Below are 17,853 nucleotides of genomic sequence, written 5' to 3'. Positions count from 1 at the left end.
AGATTATGGAGCTCTTTAAACAAGGATAGAAGTGACTTTAGAAATTATGTTAACTTTTCGCAATCAAAAACTCATCTTATACATTCTAGAGATAGGGCATTGTGGCTCAAAGCACTGAAAGGTGAAGTTTATTACTTTAGAAGTTTATCGCATGAATGCATGACTTATGCATTGCTTAGGAAAATGTTAGTGGACCTTTCTCAAGCCCTGCCTAATCATTGATATTTTTATCCATTCTCAATGCACGCTGCTTCATTTAATACTCGTAATTGTCATCGCACGCACACACATCATCATTCATTCCATTGATCGTGTAATTTACCCATTAGTAGTGAACATTACTTTCATCGTATACTTAAAGAGCAAACTATTGCGTCAAGATCAAACAATCATTCAAACTATCGCGTCAAGATCAAACAATCATTTCATCACCATTTAGTCATATGACCCTGTGATCGACCTTAGATCTCACCAAGGGTACTCTGATTAGGCTTGCACTTGGATCTAGTTAGAGAAAATATTGCATTAGGGTAACATATTCATCTTATTTAGGATTTAGAGCACGACATAAGGCAAAAAGTCATCGCATCAAACAAAACGCAATAGCTGTGTAAAATTAATAATTATCCTAATTCTGTTTTGTTTCTTCGTTTTTGAGTTTTTCCAAAACAAAATCAATTAGTACAAGGCGATCACTCGCTTTCGCTGAGGATTCAATTCTTTCACTCTGCTCGCCCTAGCTTGAACGCACGCCTTGGGACTCTTGTGTGCACCTCCTGCGCATCGAGTGCCTGTGTTGACCTCTAAGCACAGGGTGTGGGCTGCCTGCCCATACCATGCCCAGTGACATGCTAACCTCCAGTTAGCCTGATGCGCCAGCTCGCATGCCCTTGATACCTTGGGCATTTGTCTTGGCTAACCTCTAGTTAGCCCTAGGGTGCTCTTCGCTTGTTCGACATGGCCCTCCTGCCATGCCAAATGTTTTCGAATCTTGGGGGTCTGACACCTCCCACATAGTACATTATGAGCTAAATTACTTCGACACCCTTGTAGAGAGATTTGACTATGAGTCACTTGCTAACATAGAGTACTCATCTAAACTATGATTGACACGAAATTCGAAGTATTTGTATATCTCCTCAATATGCATCTAATACCAGAGTCGCTCGTCAAAACTCGAGACTGAACCTTGAATTTCATGGTAATGGCCCGGGGTCTATTTGGCCCCTACTGAACTTTTCACTGATATACCGTCGATGACACTGATATTTGTCTTCTTTCTTGTTGCTTAACCTGATACGTTTGCCCGCTTAACATGGTGCATCGGATGCACTGTCCTCCTAAGTCGCCCCTTTGTCTTTGCCTGGTGCGTGGACACTTGCGTGCCGCCACTATTGTTTGCACCAGTGGGGAAAGAGTCTACTTGTGACACTCGGCATATAAGAGAGCTCGTTATTCATTTCGTCATTCCCCGCCAGACCGCCATGAATTTTGAGTGAGATCTTAACGGGAAACTATGGCGTCTCGGTTCTCATCTGTCCAGTTGCAAAGACGCCTCTATACTACTACCAGTCAATGGAGTGTCAGGCAAGTTCGCAGTTCCGACTTCCATGGCTGCTTGGGGGAGCTGAAGAACCACATCTCCGACTCCGACTTCATCGCACTCTCTCTTCAAAACACGGGTTCTTCTTCCTTTCCTTGGCACCGCCTTCAGCCGTTCGACACCTACGATACCGCCTATTGCAAAACCAAATACGCCGCTGAGAAGTTTCAGATCCTTCAATTCGCTCTCTGCCCTTTCTCTGTCAGGGAATCCAAGCTAATCGCCCATCCGTAAGTCCCTTCGCCGCTTATCTTCATGTTCGGATGTTTGGAGTTTTGTACTCTAGGGCAGGATTTGGGAACTGGGTGTTTCTTTATGTTGATGAATATTTCTCTGCACTTGCAATCAATTTGGTTTCTTCTTGAAAATTAGAATTGAGCGATAATTCTTTCATTGGAATCTGGAGTAGGGATGAGGAGTATATTTTGTGTTAATCATAGATGAGTATGATTTGTAATGGAAGGTGGTAATGGGATGTTCAATGGCTTCTGGCTGATATTTTGATAATGGTTTTTGCTTATGGTTTGCATGTTCATCATCATTTGGAAGTCTAAATTCGAATTCTCTTTATCATTTGGTGATTGATACAAATTTGATTGCTGAAAGTCTGTTTCATTCAATGGTGTAGGTACAACTTTCATTTGTTCCCCAGAGATGAACTGAACATTGGGATGCCTTCTTACAGTTTTTCATGTCAAGTTTCACATCTAACATCCATGGCTCGTGAAGGTTTTGACTTTGATGCTTGCATATATGATGGTAAGCCTTATTTTGGACAATTTACTTCTGTCTCACTCTCACTGACCACAAGACTTGAGATTTGTGAGAGACACCATAACTAATAGAGGAGGAATTCAGATACTCGGATTTCCAATCCCTAAACCACCTTCCTTCCAAGGTTTCAGCAAGGGCGCAGAATGAATTTGAGGGGTATTCATAGGAAAGATAACAGTCCACAATTACATTCTCAATCCCACTGGCCCTTGAATTTCTGTTCCCATTACATAGGGCAAGAGAAGAAATTAAGTTCCTAAGTCTCCTAAAATGAAAATGAGATGTCTCACGATTACCTTCACTAATCCACTTTATCTTGGATTTTTGTGTCTGGGCCGTCTCTTCTGATCGAATAAGTCTCAAAATTCCCCTTCAATCTAATTAACTCCTCCGATGCTTCCACACTCAAAATCCCCACAGACTCCATGTAAATTGTTTATCTTATTAGTAATCTCCTGTTTTTCGTTAAAAAAAACTTTTGAAGACCCTCAGGTTCCATCCTTTAGGCTTGAACTTTAGGGACTTCAATCTTATTGTAAACCTAAATGCCTCCCATCTCCCAACCATATCATCTGACTATTAGTCGAGGTAGGAAGACTTGAAAGAAGGTTTCTTTAATCACACATTTCCAAATATGAAATGACAAGGACTCCGTCTTATATCTGACTTACAAAACGACCTGTTGTTGGTCAGATTCATCCATGGGAATCCAATGGCTTGATATCCCCAAAATATTTTGTCTGCCCTTTATGAGCAAAAACATATCTAGCTGACTAGAAACGGGTTATGAGTTCCTTCTCAAGTCTCCTCTGCTTTCAAATCTTTATGACGCTCAAGCTTCATGTCTTGTACTTTGCTAGAGGAATGCTCGTCTGTTTATTGGGTGTTGTTTAACAGTGTTTTAAAAAGCCCTCTTGGGCGCGCGCCTAGGCCCAAGGCGCAGGTATGGCGCCTCGTCTTGGAAAAGCAAGGCTCACAAAATAAGACACGCCTTAGGCGCGCGCCTTTTGTGAAGCCCCAAGGATCAAAGCCTTGCACTTTGGGGCTTTTCAATTATTTTTAAAAAATAGTATTAATTAAGGATTTTCCTTCTTTATTAACTAAAAGGATCAAGTTTACCAAACCTAAATGCAAATTTTCTTGTATTTTGGGTCCCTTTTTTCCATATTTCCACTTCAATTATACTCTCTTTTTAATGTAATATTTTTATATATAGTGCGCCTCACAAAAAAAAGCCTGCACTTTTTTGTGCGCCTTGCGCCTAGGTTCCAGAGAGCCATTGTGCCTTAAGGCGCCTTGGGCATTTAAAAACATTGTTGTTTAAGGATTGGTCTCTTTTATCTTTTATTTTGTTCTTGCTGCTCCGATTTCTATGTTGTATTTTCTTTTTTCCTTAGTTGTTACATTGTACTTTGAGCATTAGACTTATTTCATCAATTCAATGAAAAAGCCTTGTTTTCGTTTCCAGAAAAAAGGGAGATTAGTACACAAATTAGATAGAGTAATTTGACATCATGAGGGGAGGATAAAAAAGACTATACTTCTCAAGAAACTTTTGGTAGGCTTGCATCCGTCCAGTTGATTGACTTCTCAATCTCAAAGATTTCTTCGGGCAAAACTCTCAACATCAAAATTCCCAACTAAAGATCAGCTAGGATTACAATCACAGATGCTGAAAATGCCACCCAACTCTCCCTACAAATCATCTTGTTTTGAGATTCATATGGCTCATATAGTATTTATACATTTGAACGCCAGTCTTCCAATTTTTTGTTGGTGGATTGCTTAAGATCTTTTTGTTTCATGTAATTTTTATCAACCCAAATATTATTTATTGCTTTCTGGTTGTTTTGTCGCTTGATTTTTGGGAAAAATAAACTTGAATATTGTTTATCTGTATGCTGAATCTATCATCTATATTGTAGTTTGACTTCTAATAGTCTTTTCCCTATAACAGCACTTCTTCCACGAATAGATGTTCGCCTTTGACTTCTAATAGTCTTTTCCCTCTTTTTGGTTTCAGGCATATCATACTTATCTAGAGCTCAAGAGTTCATAGCAAAAGTTCGAATGGGCTGTCCAACTCTAACATCTAATACTAATGTTGCGAAATCTTCTTCTAAACCGTCAGTTGCCGATTCCATTTTTGTTCAACGGGTTAAATCACGTGTAAAGAACTGGAAAGATGCATGTAATTCAAGCTCAAAAAAAAGTGGTAAGTTTTGACTTAATCTTGCTTTATAAAACAATTTCGTCGTGGTTTTTTCTTTTCGTTTTGCTCTCTCGTTTTTTAAACTATTTAGGTTAAAGAACACTTTTGGTCCTTGAACTTTTATTAGATTAACAATTTTGGCTCTGAACTTTAGTTTGTAATGATTTAATCCCTATACTTTCAAACTTGTAAGAACTTAGTCCTTGACTTTAGGCTATAACAATTTAGTCCTTGTATTGTACTTTAAAATTTGCAACTATTTAGTTCCTATCATGAAAAATATTGTTAAAATTAAATTAGATTTATTTGCTATGCAAATCATTAAATTGACTGGGGACCAAATGTGTTTATAAACTACAAAGAGTAATCCTATGTAATAAAAGTTGGCACTTAATTTTGATGAGATTTTCACAATAGGGATTAATTTGTTATAAATTTGAAAGTATAAGGATTAAATTGTTACGTAATAAAATTCAAGGACTAAATTATTACAAATTTGAAAGAACGTGGATTAAATTGTGGAAATTGTCAGAAGTAACACTATCAACTTTTCACTTTTCAAAATTAATACCCTTTTTTGAAAAATAGTTAAATTAGTTTTTCTCAGTCAATCTCCAGCGAGGTCGACCATCGAGATTTAGTTAAAAAATTAACTTTTTCTAACTTATAGATTGTTTTGGGCTTTATCGGTGAAATCTTGGGTAGTGTTAATATCGAGATTCTACTAATTTTTCCAAATATTATATAATCTTTCCAAAACTTATACCAAATCTTATATTTTTTCAAATTTTCTCCAAACTAGATTATTTTTACCATATCTTATATCATGTTTTTACATAATTTTCAAAATTTTGCCCTAATTTCTATTTTCACAATTATATGAATATATAAATTTACAAATGAATTTACCGGTTACAATTTTTTAAATGGATCAAGTGCATTGTGATTTTTTATATTTTAGATCAAATTTTGCAAATAAAAAATTAAGATTTGGGAAAATATAAAGAATCTCGGTGTTAATCTACTCAAGATTTCACTGAGAAAACCCAAAATATAGAATTCGGTGTTAAGTTTGCCCGAGATACATCGAGATCTCCCAAATCTATCTTAATTTTTAGCAAAATTTGATCTTTGGGCTGAAAGATTTGAAAAATAGGTAATATTTGATATAAAATTTGGAAAAATTACATAATATTTAGAAAAATTGATAGAATCTCGATGTTAACTACCTTGGATTTTACCGGGAAAGCCCAAAGCAATCGGTAAGTTAGAAAAGTTAAATTTTTATGTAAATCTCGGTGGTCGATTTCGGGCGAGATGGATTGAGAAAAATTACTGTAACGAGTTTTCAAAAAAGGTGCTAGTTTTGAAAGATAAAAACTTGAGGAGGTTATTTCTGACAAATTTCCATTAAATTGTTACAAATTCAAGCTCAGACAAAATTGTTACTTTATGAAAGTCAAAGAACTAAAGTGTTTTTTTAACCACTTTTATTTCTTTGTTTCCTGAAATAGTAAAGGTAATGTTTCCGTAATTTAGACGGGCTGCTAAGTTTGTTGGAAAAGCTCATCCCTGGTAGGGAGCAGTATGGATCAAGGCCATCTATGACTATAGATGTTTGTAGTGAACGACAAGTTATACTTGTATTAGAGGTAACTTGATCTTTTCAACTTATGAGTGATTCAACATGTGTATTGCATGTTTTTAAACTATACTATATTATCTTGTACATTGTACATTTCCAGAAATATCCCTTTCCTGAGCAAACCCATATCGTAATTAAGAATTATACATCTTTGATCTTTTTTATTTATGTTGTTATTTTTAGTAACTTTACATATATATTACACATTGTTTAAATAAAATAGCTTATCATGTATGTTAACGTAATTTAAGGTAAAAATTACTGATTAATACATGGACGTTTATGGTTGTCTATTTAATGACTTGGCTTAAATAGTTTCCATTGCATCCATGAACTTTAATTGTTATTCTATTTAATTTTTGCTATTAATACTGGTACCAGATAAAAATTGGCTGATTTGATATGATATGATGGATAACAATTGAAAAAAGTGGATAGTTGGTCATGGTCCAAAAAAAAGGTGACACTTGCTACATGGCATTTTCAAAGCAATATATCAATTTTTTTTTTTGTAGACCATGCCACCCTATTTTGTCAAGCTGTCACCGCTTATCTTTTGTCTGCTATGTCATGCTAACTAAACCATGTTGATACAATAGGATTACATTGTTCAAAGCTAATTACAACTCTATTTATAGTCTAGGGAGTAAATAGATATAACTATCACAATTAAAGGATTAAGTTGATGTAATATCATTATCAAGTATGTACTATGACTTGTTTTGGTTGGTTACTTAGTTATTGGGAAGAAATCAATTTATATCCCCACATTTTGCAAGTTGAATCAACTAAAACCTAAGTCTCATTATTCTGAAACATTGTCACGTAATAGAAATTGATTGAAATAGCAAGTATTAAAGGAAAATTACAATACCCAAGGTTTGGACTCTTCGAAAATTAACCTCCAAAATTCTACCTCCCTTAAACCCCTCTTACCCACTCTATTTATTTCATAACGACTCTTTACTAACCAACTCCCTTAATTAATATATAATGACACGCATACCCTCTTAATATCCTCATACTCATAGTACCCTTAATAATTCCCTAGATATTGCTAAAAAAGATCTCAACCTATAATTCCAATCTTTCATAATTCACTAAAGAAGGCAACATGGCCCAAAGAAAGCCATTGGGGGAAAAACTGAGAGAGAGATGAGGAAACAATGGGAAACAAGGATGGTAGTGGGAGTAAAAACCCATGAACTTTGAAATTACAAAATATGACACTAAGTACATAACAATGTACCAAGCAAAAACTATAATGTCATTCTGAAATGACCATCTCCTGTTAATGAAAGTCATGTTTCTTATCAGGGGAAAAAATCTTAAATGACTAAATTTAAGAGTGAACATATGTATTCAAATTTATTCTTAATGTGATCCTTTTTACTGTAATGATCTAAACTTTTGCTTCATGCAGAACGATGTATTTATACATTTTGCTTTTTCTGCAGGAGGACTATATGTGTTGACTTATATTCTTTTCTGTATTTTATGTAGCTGTTGATGGAATTTTCTGATGACCTGGTTCCTGTGGTGATTCCAGCGAAGAGTGGAGGAACTCGAGCAATTCGTGCCATTTTGACAAGCTCAAAAGAAGACAAGATTCTGCTTGAGGTACCAGTATATATTTCACTGGATTTCCACATTCTAAGTTCCTAAACTATCGATTCTTTTGCTAGCTCTTTGTAGAAGTTCATGTGCTTCAGTTGATCCTCTCATCATTTTCAACTGACCTATGCATTGGCATAACTAAAAATATGTATGTCTTAAATTTATTTATTTTTTTTATAGAACAAAGATGAAGATATGGTACAGAATGGGAATAAGGTTTTAACTTCCAAAAATTGAGAGTTATGGTTCCATGTATTAGACTGATGGGTTAACTGTATAAAGCAAAATTTTAGATGGATTTGCTAGAATGTGTCATCCAGCTCTGTAAAACTTGTAAATTTTTTTTTGTTCACTGTTCAGAAGGAGCTTCAAAATCTTGAAGAGGAAGAGAACAAGAAAATTCGTGGTTTTCGAGAGGTGATAGAAATGATTTCTGCTTCACAGAAACCTATTATCTCCTACAGTTCTCTTAATGGTGTTTACCTCATATTCTTTATTTTTGGTTGTTTTCTTTTCTTTGTTTTTCTTTTGTTCTCTAATTTTTGTTCTAATGCTTTTGTTTTGGATGCAGATTTTACATTTATTCATTCTAAATTCCTTGCTCCTCTGCCCACTAATATAGATGAGTTTGCATCCTCCTTGCATTTGGTTTTCCCACGAGTGCTTGATGTAAAGCATTTGATGAGCAAGATTGGTGGCCTTAATAAGCCAACCAGTATAACTTCAGCTCTTTCTTACTTGAAGAATCATTATTATGCACCTGTTGATTTGGATATCCCTGTTGAAGGTTTGACAGCTTTTCCAACTTCTTATGTTTGAGAGTGATTTTGAAATGGTTAAAATTACTTGTCGCTTTTAAAATCACTATAAAACGTGTTTTTAATCATTCAAAATCAGTTTTGATGATATGAAAATTGCATTGAAAAGTGTAAAATTAAATGTTAAATTGATTTGAGTGATTAAAAGCGTGTTTTGGAGTGATTTTTACTCTGACAAGAGTGATTTTAACAATTTCAAAATCATTCCAAATATGTACTTTCTGATACAGTGGAAAACACTTCTTCACTGAGTGTTTGTGAGAATGAGAGAGAGACAGCCTTAAATCTACCTACGTTGTTTTAATAAACGTATGTTGACAAGGACATGGGCACGGGTGTGCCTAAGTTAAGTGCTTTCACTCGATCAAGTACTGAAGACATTTTTTTCTCGTTAAATTACAAATTTAATCTCTGAACTTTGAATATTATTTTTATTTGGTCTCTAAGCTTTCAAAAGTGTATAATAGGCTCTTAAACTTTCAATTTTATATGTAATAGGTCTTTGAACTTTCAATCTCATGTCTAAGAGGTTCCTAACAAATTTAAAGTCTTTAAAAGCTAACTGATCTATTATAAATAAATTTGAATTTTAAATCTTATGGAACATTAAACTGTCAAAAGATAAGTTAACAAAAATGTATCAAACTATCAAAGTTTAGGAATTAAATTTGTATTTTGAAAGTTCGGACTGGACTAAATTTGTGATTTGCATTTTGTATGTTTACACCCGTTTCTTTACAGATCGACATTACTAAGTCTTTTGTTAGGCCTTGGTTCTTTTAGATTGTCTTTTGTCTTACCAATCAGTGAAAATAGGTTCCATCTATTTCGTTTTACAGAAGTAATATGCCAAAAAAAAAAAAAAAAAAAAAATCTTTTTTCATTACATCCCTTTTTACTTTGTCAGTGAATTAGTTGTGTTTGTCACTTATTGAGTATCCACGTAAGTCTCGCTATTTTGTTGTGCATCTAGGCTCCATTGAACTTTTGCACTTTTACAAGCCCTGCATCTCTAAGAGCACTGATCACCATCATGGTCCCTAGACTAAAAAAGCTTTCTGCTAACTTTTGAATGTTCTATTGCAGCTACAGGAAATGATCACAAGTTTCATGGGCATAATGCTATATGGTTATGCCATTTGTTTGCAAAAGTCTGCTCTGTACTTAAAATTGATCTCGATGGTGTCCAATCCAACAACAACAAGCGTTTGGCCTCAATGCTCGATGAGTGTGCAAATGTTTCTTCTTCATTCTCCCCTTACCACCACAAACCTGAGGACGAGAACATTAAGATCTGGGCAAAGAATGCTATAAAAGTTAGCTGTAGGCATTTGATTTTCTTGTGGGGATTTAGAGATGGGATGACTGCTCGGTTGCTGAAAACTGCACTTGAAGGTTCCCATGAAGTTTTCTGTGAAGAGTTTGATGTTCGGTTTGTGGACAAGAAATGCGCCATTGTTGTTTTCTGGCAACCGGGATTATCCGAGACCTTCCTTGATGCAATAAATAGTGATGGCATAGTGGGATCTTTAAGAGAGATGGTATCAGAAGGGCTAAGAGCAGCAGGTTATGAAACTTATAAGAGAGTCTGTAGATTGGATTTATGGGAAGCAGATTTAGCCGAGTCCTTGGAGAGAGCCATGTTAGAAGAACATCATTCCATTTTGGAAGCTGAACCCGAAACCGTGCGGTTAGACATCAATTACTCTAATGATTCTTTGATTTATTTGAATGATCTTTGAAACCATTGTAGACATGATTAGGTTGCCAAAATTCAGATAGTTTAGGGAATATTGGAGTGATTCTTCCTATTTTCTAACTGATATTTGGCACCCATGATATACCTTGAAGTTTTGGTCCATTCCTGAGAGAGTAAGTCTTAAGTTTATGAAGATGGAATATTTTTCTTTCCATTATATTATACATACTGTTGCCTATTTTAGGGCAATAAAATAACTTGTGGCTTTAATCAACTTACATCACCAGATTCATGAATCGGAGGATGAGTTCAAGTTATATAGAGGAAAATATCAATTTATACTAAGCAATTTAAACTTCTAAAAGTTGAACTTTGGTAAGTATATCAATTTAGACTATTGTTTGGTAAAATATACTTTTGGTCGATGTCTGTTTGGTCATTAAGTTTTAAAAGAGACAGACTAAAAGTTTGAGAAATGAATTGAAGGAAAGGAATTTTATTTGTTAAAGTTAGCCCAATCCTGCCCATTTAGTAAAAGTATTATTTTATTCTTTTGCGGATTCCTAAATTAGGGATATCTCTATATACATAAGGGTGATCCTTCATAATGAAAATATGAGAATTTCACAGTGCAATTCTCATCTCTCTTGTGTAGTAGAAAGCGTTAACTTTGAGGATTAAAAAGGTAATCTTGACCGTAATTTATTCTTAAAATTAAAAATTATATATGAATATATCAAATTATTTTTTTTTTTTAAAAAAGGTGAATTTTGGTGGGAGACTCGGACTAAAGTTGTCATTCATTCATATAAAACAAAAGTTGCCATCGTGTTGAATAAAATTTGATTTTCATTAGGAAAAAAAATGACAAAAAGAAAAATTCACTAAATAATTTTAAGAAAAACAAAATTAATTTATACTGTTGACAAAATATACCAGATGAAAGGAGTTTGAAAATTAGGGATTATGAACAAAAAGAATTATATGGAAGAAAGTTCAATGAGATTCACAGTAGCAATCTAATTAGAATATCAGAAAGAACCAAAAATAAAAAATAAAAAAAATGTAAGCCAATCATGTGCCAATAATGACCATTAAACAAGAGAGATCATTCGACGAGTTAGTCGGAAGGATGAATTTCATTTCACAAAAGAAGAAATTTCCACAAAATATTGAGTGAGTTGGAAGAATTTTTGAGTTGATCCAACAAAACATCTTCAACGCAACCTATGTACATTGTACACTCCTACATATGGCCGATTGGAAGGAGGTGCCTTTGAATTGCATTATACTTTATTGGGTCGTGACTTCGACTATGGAAGGCATTTGTTTTTTTTTTTTTTTTTTATTTGTCTTTCTTAATTTTTAATTTATATATTAATTTATTTTTATTTTTTTTAAAATTCTCTTGATCAATATTATTTTTTTTTGAAGTTTCAAAATTTTAGTATGTAAATCATCATTATTATTATTTTTTTTACTTTCAAATTCTAAATTTTGCAATAGGCAGGTTTGTATATTATTTTTATTTTTATTTTTATTGCATTTAAAACTAGTTACAATTTTACAACATATAAATCGTTTCACATTAATACGTCTTTTTATTACAAACTCAATCAAATATTATTAACAAATGTCTCCTTACCCACTTAACACGCAAAAACTACACTAATAGTATCTTGCATGATTCACGATTACATTAGATTGAATAATCGTTGAAGATAAGCAGAGTTTGCTATACAGTTTGCATAGTTGTATAATTGAGTTAGATGTGAGTTGAAATAATTTAAGACATTGATATTATTTTTAATCGAAATAATTTAAATAGCTAGAGTGAGAGATAACATTGTCGATCAAATTTAGACAACAATTGAAAATTTTTTGTTATTGTTTTTAGATTTGCATTGAGACTTATTTGTATTAGATCGTATAAACTTTTGATAGTTTTTGTTTCGATATTTAATGTACGACATATCTTTTTTATATTATATTATTACAAAAAAGAAAACAAAACAAGAAACAAGAAATCGACATTAAATATGTTTATGTTTTCTTTTTTCAAGAAACATGAAACAAGAATAGTCATAAAACATATTCATATTTCTAGTTCTTAAAAAGTAGAAAACAAGAAACAAGAAACAAGAAATAGGAAACGAAATAGGTCCTTAATTCCTACATGCATGTTTATTAGGACATAACCGTGAAATAATTGCGTTTATTATATTTGAGGTTTGAAAAAGGAAAATTATTGCAATTATAACTCTCAAATATATAATGCTAATATATCTTTTTTGACAGAGGCTACGACTTTCACTAAGAAAAAATTTTCATGTAGAAAAAAAAAATCAAAACCCACAAAAAGGTACCTCCCTCTACAAGAAGGGACTCCAACTATGCAAAATAACAAGAAAACGGGAAAAGGATCCTAGAAAAGGACCAAATCTCACTAGGGTCTTTTTCCACCCCTCTAAATATCTTACCATTTCGCTCACCCTACAAGACCCACAAAATCGCACATGTAGCCCCTCAATTTCTTTTCCCTCCACTTAAGTTTAAAGATTAAAAAAAAAAAAAAAAAAAAAAAAAAAAAAAAAAAAATCATTTGAGTTAAGAATACTCAGTTGGAAACTCAAACTGAAATTTTGATTGTTTAAGTATTAATAGGAAATGTTGGAATGCAAGAGTTGGAAGCATAGTATATAGGAGTTACAATTTGACTAAGTGTTTAAATCATGTGTTGGACTAGAAGAGGAGGAGTAAAAATTGGTTAAATATTAGTAGAAGAGGTTAGGTTGGACACATAGTGTGAATAAGATAATTTCATGTTGGATTTGATCTTTGTTGGAAGCATGGACAATATCAACTCATCATCCTAAGATTGGAAGCATGGTTGGGCCCATAATTGGGCCAAGGAATGACACAATGAATGCATGCTAGAACAAATGGATACCCCTTGGATGCATCTAGTATTAAGAGAACTTGGTTGGACACATGAGAGAAGACTAGGGTTGGAATCTTGAGGGTTGACAATTGGCCAAGGATTTTACGCCTAACAAGAGTTACTTTTACACATGGTTGACTAGGATGGAGAATTTGCCTAAGTGTGGGTGGAGAAAGGTCAGAATGCCAAGTTGGAAGCATAGTATATTGGATTGAAAATTTGGCTAAGTTTTTAAACTATGCGTCCAAGTGCTCTCATACTTCTCAAGGTATGCGTCCCAGTGCTTTTCCTAAGATTGCTTGGTGCAACTCTCCTCAAGGTAGATGTTCCGTACTTGTTAACCTCTCATGTGCCAAGATATTGTCCAAGGATATCATTTTATGCTTCCATTCTACCTCTCCATGCATTCGAGATTGGTACTTCTCCTCAAGGGAGGTTTTCGACATTGGGTGTATTGAGCTTGCTCTACCTCAACAAAGGTTTCAGGTACAAGGTTTATGGTTTTCGAAACTTGGATGTGGTTTGTGTAGATTTTACTCTTGGGTTTATTTGTGATCATGCCTTACTAATGTTCACCTGTTGATGTTACTATCGTGTATCTATTGATGTTTGTGTTTTGGAACTTATTTGGATATTTTTTGTATTCTTTAGTTGGTTTACATTAAAAATTATTTCATAAAAGACTTCCCAACTCACGTTTTCCAAATATTTTGTCGTCTAGGTAATGATAAGAGTTAAGTTCTAAGTGCCACATAAGGACGAGGTCTGCCACACCATAGGATTAGTCTTCCGAAGTTGGGTTTGGAGTTTGCAAACAAATTATACGAACTATAAAGTTTGAGTCAATTAATTTCCAAGTTAAGTTGTTTACTTGGTTTTATAACTTGTGGACAAAACAAGTCAAGATATCTTCACACCTCCTTTTAAGTAAAAAGGGTAAACCTAGGAGTGTGATAGCACACACCCTAGTTGATCATAAAAAATGACCCTCTCTCTACGAGGCAAATGGAAGAAGAACTTCTTGATTATAGCACTAACGTCCCTTTGGCAAACGAATGAATAGCCAAACATCTAAAGAAAATGCTTCCAAATAGAATTAACGAACTTACAACACCAGATCTTCTTTTGTCTTTGAATGGAGAATATAAGAGAACAACCCAATAAGTAAGGGAAGCTTCTTGGGTCTTCATACTCTCATACCCCTTCTCCCACACTTAAATGAGTGACCTTTAGGCAATGAAAGAAGAGAAGCCACCTCAACTTCTCCTTATAGGAAAGAGGGTGACAAAACCCAAACGAAAACAAAGAACCCCAGGACCACACAAGAAAATCGACAACAAAGTGATTTTTGGGGGTTGACAAATGAAAAAATCTAGGAAATAAGGCACAAAGAGGCCTCTCCCACTGAGGGATCCTCTCAAGAATAGATATCCTTCCCCTCCCCCACCACACAATGAACTAACTCAACAAAAGCCAGGAGCTCTTTGAATGCATGCCATTAATCCCCCAGCCAACCACTCAAAATGAGAGCTATATTTGCTAACAATATTCTTACATCAAAAGGAATTGGGTTTGAAAGAGATATGACACAACCATTTGGCCAACAAGGCTTTATTGTATAACCACACTCTTCTAAACAAGCCTTCATGGATGATCTCCCACCTAACTAAATGCAAATCTCTACCATTTCATAACTGTTATCAATACTCATAACACAACAATTAGGCAATTTCTAGTCAATTGATGACAAATTATAATTTTTAAAAGTAACCTTGAGATTGACAATTTATAATTGTCAATAATTATTCATTATTGACAATTACTTATCAATAACAACATTTTTCAAAACCATCATTAATACTCATTACTATACAAAGATACAACAATGACATAATAACTATCATGAATTTTAATTACAACCATTTTTAAATGTCAAGAAACCCTAATTTGATTATAGTGATATTTGTTAACCCATTACTATTTCACTCTAAATTGAAAATAAATCCATGTTGAAGTTATTAGAGAAAATTTATAATTAATACACCCCAAAAGTTTGGAGGTAAATTCTTTTTTTCTATATTCTATTTAGAAAAACCTACCCATCTCCTTTGGGGAAGTCCAAATTTCATATATATTTTAGGTTTAACTTCTTAATTCATTGGTGCAATTCACAAGAAGTACTCTTGTTCATGAGTTCTTGAGTTTGCTTTCTTTTCTTTCTTTTCCTTTGAATAAATACATATTCTCTAAGAAAATTTTGACAACAATGTTGCTCTTGAGGGTTATTGACTCTTTAGAAAAGCTTGTGATCCATACCTTCTAATCAAATTGGCCACTCTCTCCTTCTTTGTGAGCTAAAACTTTAAAGTGAAATTTCTTTGTTTTGGCAAAATTGAAGGGTGTTTTTTATTTCAATTGTAGTGTTTCTAATTTTGGTTTATTTCTCTTTGATCCCTAACTTTGAAGGAAAATTTTGTACAATTAAAAATATAAGAACTAAAATGGAAGAAAATTTGATGTATGAGACCAAAATGATAATCAGAAATTTCAAGAATCAATCAAACACAAACTAAACTTGTAATTGAATCCATTGATATAATTCGATCCATTGAACTCTCGCTTGATGATTTATGAGAGGGATTTCTTTTGAGCACTTCCAAGTTGTCACTTGTTCATACAAAATGAAGTTTAAAAAAAGCAACAGTTGTCATCGTGTTGAATAAAATTTGATTTTCTTTAGTAAAAAAAATGAGAAAAATTCACTAGATAATTTTAAGAAAAACAAAATCAATTTATACCGTTGACAACAAAATATACCAGATGAAATGAATTTGAAAATCAAAGGTTATGAACAAAAAAATTGAAAATCACAGTAGAAATCTAATCAGAATATCAAAAAGAAAAAAAAAATGTAAGCCAACCATGTGCCAATAATGACCATTAAACAAGAGAGATCACTCCGGCGAGTTAGTCGGAAGAATCGATTTCATTTCGCAAACGAAGAAATTGCCACAAAACATTGAGTTGATGAATATCAGTTCTGGGACAGAGTGCGTTTGCTTCATCCACTTAAATAAAAAACCGAACTTCCAACGCCAAAAATCGAACAAGAAACCGAACGATTTGTACCAAAAATAACAAAAAACAGAAGAACCAGTGGAAAATCGAAAATGTACCAGCAATTAGAAGGGCCTGAGAATCCAAAAGGCAGGAATCTCAGACGAGTGATGCTGGAGAATTCAATATCGCAAGGTTTTGAGTAAAATTTTGGCTGGATCGATGGACCGATCCAATCAAGAAGCTGAACTTGCTTTTCGATTTGGATTTTTTTCCACTGCGAATCCTTCATACATTGAGATTCATAATAAGATCGGAGTAGAAGGAAATTATTCGATGAGCATAAGAAATTTTGGAAGAAAAATTGAAATTGAAGGGAGGCTGAAGGAACTATCGAGTGGAGAAGTTACGATTAATTTGTTATATAGGAGAGTGAGGCTGGGGAATTAGGGTTTTTCCTTTTGCATTCGAGAGATATCTATGGGGGTATTATGGTAATTTTGATTTTTTTTAAGGGTTCAGTAACGGAGTAAAGTGACGGAACTATTTCTATTCTAATTTTTTAACCCCATTTAATAATCATTTAATTTTTTGTTTTTGTTTTTGAAAATTAAATCTATTTCATTTTCATTTCTTACAATAATTTAACATTGAATTCTTAGTCAAATTACAAAAACAAAAACAACTTTTTAAAACTTACTTTTTTAGTTATCAAAATTTACCTTAGTTTTTTTAAACCATTGGTGATAAGTAAATAACAAATGAAGAAATTTCATAGGCTTGATTTTCAAAAATAAAAATAAAAAACTTGGGTGCATTGTGATCATTTGGTCATGTGCATTAGGATATGACATCTCTAGATGCTTTAAGGTCAAGGTTCTTGAAACTATGGCATACATTTTTGTGAGCTATGTTTGGATTGAGTCCAACTATTTAGAAGTGATTCATCTTATTCATGAAGTCTCCTCATATCTCTCTGGAGAGCTAAATCGTCTGTGTTTGGAGTGCAAAGTTGAGTTAAATTGGTAATTATTGTTTGTGTTAGAGATGCTGAGTTGGATTGAGTCCGAAAATTTTGTGTTTTGGGGTGCAGAGTGAATCAAGTTGAGTTTGGATATATGGTAATGTTTTTTTAAATAAAATTGATTTTTCTTAGTTGGGTTAAGTTCAAATGAAACTATGGCAATCTGCAAAGGTCTAAGTAGTATTTGACACATTTTTGTGAGTAATATTTGGGTTGAGTCGAACTATTTGGAAGTAATTCATCTTATCAATGAAGTCTCCTCAGATCTCTATATGTTTCTTTTTTCATTAAAGAAGCAAGGTCTCTTGTGCTTGATTTGGTTGTGTTGTTTCTTTTTCCATGCGAGGAGAAATTACAACTTCTTGGCACATTCCCTTTGCGAATGGTTGAGCATGAATCTTCTCTTTTGCTTTCTTTTCGCCTCGCATGGTCTGGTTTTCTCGTATCTAAAGATGTTTTATAA

General features: G+C 33.6%; 1 protein-coding gene across 2 annotated transcripts; it reads left to right on the top strand.

Moving 5' to 3' along the window:
* The first annotated feature begins 1,383 nt into the window (after positions 1 to 1,383).
* LOC120086896 (Polynucleotidyl transferase, ribonuclease H-like superfamily protein) lies at positions 1,384 to 10,625 on the top strand. Of its 2 annotated transcripts, XM_039043711.2 has the most exons (8): positions 1,385 to 1,833; positions 2,232 to 2,362; positions 4,401 to 4,592; positions 6,129 to 6,241; positions 7,738 to 7,854; positions 8,212 to 8,326; positions 8,423 to 8,638; positions 9,756 to 10,625. In XM_039043711.2, the coding sequence occupies exons 1-8, from the start codon at positions 1,517 to 1,519 to the stop codon at positions 10,409 to 10,411; spliced, it is 1,857 nt and encodes a 618-aa protein (XP_038899639.1). In that variant the 5' UTR covers positions 1,385 to 1,516; the 3' UTR covers positions 10,412 to 10,625. The 2 variants fall into 2 exon arrangements, with proteins under 2 accessions (XP_038899638.1, XP_038899639.1); XM_039043710.2 differs by having other exon boundaries at positions 1,384 to 1,833; positions 8,212 to 8,638.
* Positions 10,626 to 17,853: the final 7,228 nt, after the last annotated feature.

The sequence above is a fragment of the Benincasa hispida genome, chromosome 9 (assembly GCF_027475165.1).
Source record: "Benincasa hispida cultivar pf3 chromosome 9, pf3_genome.v1.1, whole genome shotgun sequence".
NCBI lineage: Eukaryota > Viridiplantae > Streptophyta > Magnoliopsida > Cucurbitales > Cucurbitaceae > Benincasa > Benincasa hispida.
This window is presented reverse-complemented; position numbering and strand designations above follow the sequence as displayed.

Excerpts from the sequence above, each read along its gene's own strand:
- LOC120086896 (XM_039043710.2), top strand. The coding sequence starts at position 1,517 with ATGGCGTCTCGGTTCTCATCTGTCCAGTTGCAAAGACGCCTCTATACT. Across the intron at positions 4,593-6,128 it reads TTCAAGCTCAAAAAAAAGTG|ACGGGCTGCTAAGTTTGTTG; the intron begins GTAAGTTTTGAC and ends TCCGTAATTTAG. Across the intron at positions 8,639-9,755 it reads TTTGGATATCCCTGTTGAAG|CTACAGGAAATGATCACAAG; the intron begins GTTTGACAGCTT and ends GTTCTATTGCAG.